Raw genomic sequence first — 8805 nt, forward strand, 5'->3', positions numbered from 1 at the left:
CAAGGTAAGCATATGGCATGGTTAAAGTGGCACTAAAGGTTCAATCTTCAAATATAATCCAATACAACCGAACCCTAACCCTACAAAAAACTGCATAATGGCTCTTTAGTGTTTTCTGTGATGACTGACTTCTTGAACAATCTACTCTTTTCCTAAATTGATTATTTTTTATTTAACTTTTGGGGAAATTATTATTGGATTTGTGGTTCCAGAACCTTGTGTATAGCCTTTAACCTAACTTTATGTCATGTGTCTTCTCTCCATTAATGATACTACTCTTAGTATGCAGGAGTAGGTGGACAGCCATTGGTTTATTTGCTGAGGCGTGCTACTGCCTCCCTGACCTACAGCTCCCTCTGTTTTCCTGATAACATCTCTGAGAGAGGCCTGGAGAATGTTCCCAACTACTACTACAGAGATGATGGGATGCAACTGTGGAAAATCATCAACAAGTATGACTACCAGTGGAGTTTAGTTTAGTGTTTTATTGATGACGTGAAGGGAAGTGTGGCCAAATATGGTGACCTGGTACTAGGAATTTGTGCACTGCATTTAACCCATCCAAGTGCACACACACAGTAGTGAACACACACACACCGTGAACACACACCCAGAGCAGTGGGCAGCCAGTGCTGCGGCACCCAGGGAGCAGTTTGGGGTCCGGTTCCTTGCTCAAGGGTCTCACCTCAGTCGTGGTTTTGAGGGTGGAGGAGAGCGCTGGTTATTCACTCCCCCCACCGACAATTCCTGCCGGACCTGAGACTCGAACCCGCAACCTTCCAGTTACAAGTCCAACTCTCATTAGGCCACGACTGCCCCCACCAGTTTTTAGGGCTGAACGAATACATTCTGGTGCACTTTCTGATTCATATTTCAACAAATACAGTGTCAGTTATACAGGTTCATGGGTTTAATCGTCAGTGAGCACATGCTGTACAAGCCGTGTTGAATAAATTCCTGCTTAAGGAATAAATGCAAAACAAATCTACAAACAAAGTAAAGCTGTAAATATGTAAACCTGAGAAACATCTGACTGTGAGTTTGGTTACAGGTTTGTTGCAGCTTTCTTGTCAAACTACTATAAACAAGATGATCACGTGCAGAAGGACACAGAGCTACAGGGTTGGATCAGTGAGATCTTCACCAATGGCTTCCTGGAAAGAGATGACTCAGGTCTGTTATCAGTCCGTTATCGACACTGTTGCAGTTTAAGATGCAAGTGTGATTTCTGGTGGAATAAGAATTAGTTTGCATTAAAGGAATTGTTGCTATATCAGCACAATTAATACAAAAAGGTTTCCTTTCTTTTTTGTGTTCAGATCAGTATTTGCACAGCATATTTTCTTTGAGGCACAACATCTTTTGTAAACTCCACTGTAATTCTCTTTTTCATGGATAATAATAATTTCAATAATAATATAACCAGGTCAAAAGTAGTTTATAGATTATGGTCATAGTTCACTCTCAATTTTAGTGTGTGTATGCGTTCGTGCATGCGTGCATATGTGCGTGCGTGTGAGCGTGTCTGCGCGTGTGCATGTGGAAACATCCTAAACTGAGTTCCTCACAGAAACAGCCTTCCATTCTTCTTCCCAGGAATACCATCATCTTTTCAGACATTGGAAGAGCTTATCAAGTTTGTTACCATGGTGATCTTCTCTGGATCAGCCCAACATGCCGCTCTAAACAATGGACAGGTCAGTTAGTACAAGTCAATTCACTTCCAATCATTTGATTGGCTGTTGAGCTCAAATATCAACAACCTTTCGTTAGTTTTAACTGTTTTAACCTCAAGATGCTTTAACCCTCTAGAGCAATTAGGCCATGACGACAAGAAAAACCCGTCCATATCCACTTTCCGTGGCTTCAGTGATGTTTATTATGTGCTCTTATGATTCTTTGTGAATATTTGGCTAATATATCACATTTTTCACCAATTCTTTCCCCCAGTTTGACTTTGGTGGCTGGATGCCTAACTTCCCCTCTGCCCTCAAAAAGCCCCCTCCCAAGGAGAAAGGCCAGACCACTGAGGCCACGATCCTGGAGACCCTACCGGATGTGAGCACGACGGTGAATATAATGTCAACCCTGAAACTGCTGACCAATGACTCTGCAGACTATGTGAGTTTGTACATCATCAGGGCACACGTGAAAAGACTGCAATTCACTTTTACTGTGAACAATCTGTGTGTGTGTGTGTGTGTGTGTGTGAGACAATGGCTTACTGTTACATTACATAGGACATTTAGCAAACTGTAAGCATAGTGTTGCAGTTGCTCTTACTCAATATTAGTGTGCTGTCATACTTTGGGCCAGATTTACTAACAGCTTGCGCCAGTGCAAACCCTCTTTTGGTGTTAAACTACTGTCAGGATTTACTAAAGACACTTAGGCTGCGTTCACACTGCAGGCTCAAACGACCCAATTCCGATTTTTTTGCCCTTATGCGACCTGTATCTGATCTTTTCATGACAGTCTGAACGACACAGATCCAATCTTTTCAAATGCGACCCAGGCCACTTGGGTATGTGGTCCAAATCCTATACATATCCGATCTTTTGAAATGCGTCTTCAGTCTAAACTCCCAGGTCACATGTATCCGACCCGCACGTCGTTGATACGCGACAAACGTCATCATTGTACGTTGAAGTAGGCGGGAATGAGAAGATAAAAAGCCTTTTTAAAAGGATATAAACTCTACTTTATTTGTTTTTATTTTTTGTTTTATTTGTTAGTTTTGTTTGTTTAAAATAGTACAGAATAGTCAGTAACTCCCGTTCCTTACTCCAGTCCAGTGGTGGCAGTAATGCACAAGAAATAGTTGCTAACCGCCAATAAAAGAAGAAGTACGCACCTGTTGCTAGCCAATACACTCCAACTCCAACACGTTTCTGCACTGTTATGGGCCGCCGCAGACGTGTCTCTTCCCGTGACAAAGTTAGTTGAAGGCGCTCACAAACATAATTGAAGGTGGATCTGGTCATTCTGAAGTTACTGACGAATTCGGTATCAGTAAAGCCACTCACATCAGTATCCCACCACTCCTGGCTGCGACTCCGCACACACACGTTTCTCTGTACCGACGTTGCTACCACTGCTCCACAAAACGCCATGGCCAAAAACCTTGCTCTCCTCCTCTTTTTTAATTTTCTTCTAAACATGAGAAGGTTGTAATGGTGCTGGCTCCGTTGCGAAAATAACTTTAATAAAGTTAAATGAACTCCAATGCTGACACCCATATTTGGCTACTTCCGTAAACAACAAGTGACGTCGTTGACCGTTGAGTACTCTTCTGCGCATGCGGGTCACTTCTGGGTCATTTCACGTTCACACAGGAGATCACAAAAGGTCGCATTTAATTGGAAATGTGAACGGCCTTGCAAAAAAAATAAAAAAAAAATAAAAAAATAAAAAAATAAAAAAATAAATAAATCGCACTTTTTCAAAAAATCGGAATTGAGCATTAAGCCCTGCAGTGTGAACGCAGCCTTAGTGATAAATTAGTGCGGAAAAGGCGCATTGCACATGCATTTATTGCACATGCATTTGTAGGAGATTCCCTTTCAGACACAGTATTTAATGGGAGGAGAGTATTTGGTAACACTATATGGTAAGGGTACATGAATTGTCATGAATTCATGCATTAACCCTCTCGGCGGTCGCTTTTTTCTTATCAGTGCCAAAGAGACCTTTCATTTTTAATCATTCATGGAAGTGTCATACATCATTATAATCTGTTAAGTTTCTATTTTTTGTGTACAGTCACAATAAAAACTAATTATTGTGCTTTTTGCAAAATAAAGAAATCAAACATGATGCGCGATCTGCAGGCTCTCTGTCAAAGACGTTCACTCAGAGAGTCTTCAGAAAATGACCTCTAGCTTAGTGAATACTTGTCTCACAAACATGAGACATATGTCTATAGAAACGCTGAAATGTCAAGTTTTAAAGACTGTAAACCAATCAAAAACAAATATTCTGTGTTTATGTAATCCGTTTGAAAGCAGAGAGATGTTAGTCGTTCCTGAGCGGCTCATTATACACTAATGCGACCACGGAGCACCCGTTCTATTTAGATTCAAATACTGAGGCTCCGGAGTCGACGCCCACACACACATCGCACATCAACTCAAACAAACACATCAAGTACTGCATTCCTACTTCAACTACATCATTTCGAGACACGTTTAATATTCCTGGAATAATTCTCCATGAAAAGCTGTTCATTTGTTCAAAGCTGGTGTCACAGGGTGTTTTGGTGTTGGTTCATGTTCATTGTTCATTGTTCATGGTTTAGTTTTATCATGTTCATGGTTATGTTTGAGTTTGTCATGTTCACAGTCTTGTCATGCACTTCCTGGTCTTGTCATGTGACTCCCATGCCCTCATGTGATCTTGTGTCTTGTCCTGTCATTGGTTCATTGTCTCATCACTGTTCACAGGTGTCACTTGTCTTGTCATTAGTCTGTGTGTGTATTTAAGCCCTTATGTTTGCCATGTGTCTTTGTCAAGTATTGAATGTTGTAACCCGCTGTTGGTGAGTTTCGTTATTGTCAAGCCAAGTCAAGTCAAGCCAAGTCAAGTCTTTGTTTTATGTTTGGATCTAGTCAAGTCAAGTCTTTGTTTTATGTTGAGATTTATGTTTTATTGTAAATAAACTGCACTTGGGTCCTTCAACTTGCCTCCAGTGGATCTTCGTTACAGCTGGTCACCTGATGGGGTTTTGGTTTCCTTGCCACTGTTGCCTCTGGCTTGGCGTGCTCAGTTGGGGACACTAAATTTTTCTAAATTTTTCAACTAAATATCAAAATAAATCTAATTATTAAACTAAATTAACCATATAAACTAAATTACTGATCTAATTACTGATCTAAAGCCCACACTGTCACTGTATGATAATTGAAATGAACTGATGACATCACCGTTTTCTCCAGAATGGCTAGACGGCTGAATAAAATTATGCTGTGAAGCTGCTTTGAAACCATCTGCATCGTTAAAAGCGCTATATAAATAAAGTTGACTTGACTTGATTTCTGAAAGCAGTGGATTCCCCCGCTGTGTGTAATGGTGCGTTCACACCGGACGCAATTCGCGCGAGTGATTTACATGTTAAGTCAATGCAGAGACACGAAATGGCATTCTGCGGCGAGATTCGCGCGATTGAGGCGGCGCGAAGGACGCGAATTGAGCGTTTTGAATGCGCGAATCGCGGGAATCACGCGAATCGCTCAAGTTGAAAAATCTGAACTTTGCCGGATATTTCACGCCGCGTTAACCAATCAGGAGCTTGCTCTAGTTGTGACAACATTGAGGAGAAAATCTGTATATTAATATCTGGTTCAGACAATATGATTATCACTGTGATAACATTAAATGACATGAAACACAACACAGTCTCTTTTTGTTAAATGCAAGTTTATGTATGATCAATAATACAAAAGGTAGTAAGAGGTATAATAAGCTATACATGAAATAAAGCAAACAATTCAGTCAAACATTCAAAGTCAGTGCTAGTAGGCTAACGTTACAACTGCAACGTACAGTTACAGCCTAAAAATATAAAGTAATGAAACTTCTCTTTGCCTTCAGTCTAAACGATTTGCCAGGGAACAAATTATAGATCCATGAGACCAAAGATCGGCCGTTACAAGACAAATTATAGCTCGAGACACCACAGAGACATCAGAGTCAGCGGCAGAAGAACTGGCTGAGGAAAGGTTGCCCTCGCTGGCTTTGACGAGCGCCGCTGTCTGCTGGAGCTCACAACTCCGAAAACGCCAGATAAAATGTTCAAATAGGCACTCTTTATAATATATAAATAAATAAACCACATATTTGAGCTTTAAACAACTATATTATCGACTGAAAAAGTCTTAAAACTACGTTTTGTCACACATTAACAGTAGATTTTAACAAAAAAAAGACGTGTAAACACAGCCCATGTCAGCCATTTCTCAACAAGACGAGCCGCTGGCAGAAGCTCCGCCCATGAGGAGAATTTGCGTCTGTTGTGCAGTGAATGTCATGCGTGATTCGCGCGAATTTCACGCCCGATTGAAGCGAGTAAACTCAAAATGTTCAAGCGTCCACCTTCGCGCGATTAGCGCGAATTATTCGCGAGAATCGCATCCGGTGTGAACGCCACATAAGTAGGCTAAGTTTACTCTGTAAGCATCTGTAAATATTAAAGGCAAAAACCAGGATGCACTGAAGCTTTCTTTGTTTAAATTAGCTCAAAATTACTGTCAGATGTAATTACCTTGACAAACTATACATAATTTTAAATATCTAAGACTCAAGCTTCCATTTTTGATCTCTGTTTTATTCTCAAAGTCATATAGTGACCGTAATTTGTTAATGTGTGTCAGGAGTTATGAATATGAAAACCGTGTTGGTACCTTAGATTGTAATATGAGCATCAGCTGATCTCATTCATAAAAAACTCCTCTATTCTCGTCATGAAGACTCACCACAAAACAACTTCCCTCAGGGCTTTTAGTTCAAGAGTGTGCAGATGAGGAGAAATATTGATAGATTCTCATATGTCTGTGTCAAAGTTCTATACAGAAGTTATTTATTCAATCGCAGATGTAATCATTATGAGCGCTTGATACTCTGATCTGTTGTGTTTTCAGTTCATACTGGCAGCCGGAGGGCGCTCTGTACACATGTAGTCCATATATAGCACGCATGAAGAAGATACCATGTGACATTGACATAAACAGCTTCCAGAAATCGTTATAACATGCAAATGGACACGTTTGAAGATAATAAACACACAATCGCGACAATATATGGCTTATCTGTGTTATTTATACCATGTTGGGTGTTTTCATAACATATTTTTATAATGTAATGCTATTCGAGGTTTTTTATGCAGAATATTGTAAAATTATATATTTTCTGTCTGATTTTTTGATCTGAAGCCAAATGAGATCACATAAGGTTATTTAAAACATTTGACTTGTGATATAAAGTAAGTTTGGAGTAAAACATGGTTTTAATCTCATTAATTGTTGTGTTTTAATAAATTGGTGTCTGTGTTCTTGATTTTGCGCATATTCATTATATCACGTGCCAAACTTTCCTCTCCCATCTGAGGTTTTTTGAATTGCCTCTCACGCTAATTTGCCCTGTTTAGTAAATCTGGCCCGTAGTGTGTTAAACATGTTTATTATCAACATGTTATTTATGATTACTATCTTTATGTCCTGTTTGTAGTACCCTCTGGGATATTTCCCAGAAAACCTGGTTGATGAAGATGCCCCTTTGAAGCTCATTGAAGATTTCCAAAAGGATCTGAGCGAGTTGTCAGATGGCATCGAGAAGCGGAACGAGAAGTTGGAGCTTCCCTACACCTACCTGAACCCCAAAAATGTGGCCAACAGTGTATCCATTTGAAAGGATACAGTAGTCCTTCTTAATGTGTTTGTCTTTCTATTAATAGCTTTGTCAATAAAAGTAAGACCAAAGTAAAAATAACTCAAAGTGAGATCATGGATATTGGCTTTCAGGGAAAATAAGATCAATAATGTGAAAGGCACGGCTTGATGTGTGTGTGTGTAGATTCAATTTTATTATTCAATATTAGTCTTTATTAGTATTCTTAATCAGTTAATATTGGGTGTCTGTATTGTTATTATTATTTTAATTAGCATTCATAATCATTTATAATCGTTGTATGCTTGAATGTGTGTTAGAGAGACTGTGTGTGTAAGGATCACATGTCAGAGACAGGGACAGTTAGGAGAGTTATATGAACATGGAAATTGTCAAGTTGGCTCTAAATGGCCAACGAGTAAATTTGAATTCCTCTGATAAATTAGAACGACTCAAGAAGGAAAGAAAGCAGAGCAGAAAGAGAAAAGGAGGACGAAAGCAGCACGCAAGGAGTGACCCTCACAGTGGAGGGCAGATGATAAGAGTCATCACACAAATGGAGAAGTTGAATAAAAAGTTAACGAATGACATTAGAAGGTTTATGTTGGAAAGTCTATTTGAAAGCGCCAGTTGTGAAATGTTCAATTTGCAAGAGAAGTTTGAATTTCTTTGAAATAAAGTGGAATTCAAACTTGCCTTGCAATAAAGTTTGCATTTTAGATGTGAGTGTGGTTTTCTTGTTTTCTTGTTTAGAAGTGTTAATGAGCTCAACATGTTTTCTTGAACAAGTTTTACTATTTGCTGATTTCTAGCCATGAAATCTTTAAAAGAGGAAGTTCAAAGTGACTGTCAGCTACAATAAGAGTAGGCCTTAAGCCTTCAAGTGTCCACTGCAAAGAAAGACAAAAGAAATGTGTGTGTGCTTGTTGCAGAAGTTGTGGTAGCCTTGGACAAATATTATGATTGCTTGAGTCCAAGGCGAGTAGTTTACTATATGATGATGACAGTCATAACTTCTTAAGGCCGAGCCCCAGGATATGTCAGGGTATAAAAAGCTTTGTTCATTGTTTTTTGGGGGCGCGCTTCAGGTGAAGACTTACAGAGTATGTTATTTTTGCCTTTTTGAATTATTGTCTTTGTATTATTCTGAAACTTCTTTAAGTAAAAACGGAAATCATTCTGTGGTTATTCGTATAAACTTTTCTGTCTCTGAGTGATTTTTTTCATGTTTATTGGTTGTAGTTTAGATATTTCTAACCTGCCCAGTGCACTCAAACTCAGATTGAGCTTGTTTAAGGTTTAACACCTGGCATCTTTAACCAGAGAACAATTTATGACTGATGTTATAGGTTATGGGGATGTTTAGGATGTTACAGTGGTATAAAAAAACAACAAAGTGTGTGTGTGCAGTGTAAGTTTCAGTGC

General features: G+C 39.3%; 1 protein-coding gene across 1 annotated transcript; it reads left to right on the forward strand.

Moving 5' to 3' along the window:
- Positions 1-282: 282 nt before the first annotated feature.
- Positions 283-8581, forward strand: LOC307143749 (hydroperoxide isomerase ALOXE3-like; the record flags this gene model as incomplete). The annotated part of the gene is made up of 5 exons (XM_079845510.1): positions 283-452; positions 1052-1173; positions 1597-1697; positions 1951-2121; positions 7222-8581. Coding segments are annotated over 5 exons (744 nt in total), but the record flags the coding sequence as incomplete, so codon positions are not given.
- Positions 8582-8805: the final 224 nt, after the last annotated feature.

The sequence above is a fragment of the Gobio gobio genome, assembly GCF_949357685.1.
Source record: "Gobio gobio genome assembly, chromosome: 20".
Classification (NCBI taxonomy): domain Eukaryota; kingdom Metazoa; phylum Chordata; class Actinopteri; order Cypriniformes; family Gobionidae; genus Gobio; species Gobio gobio.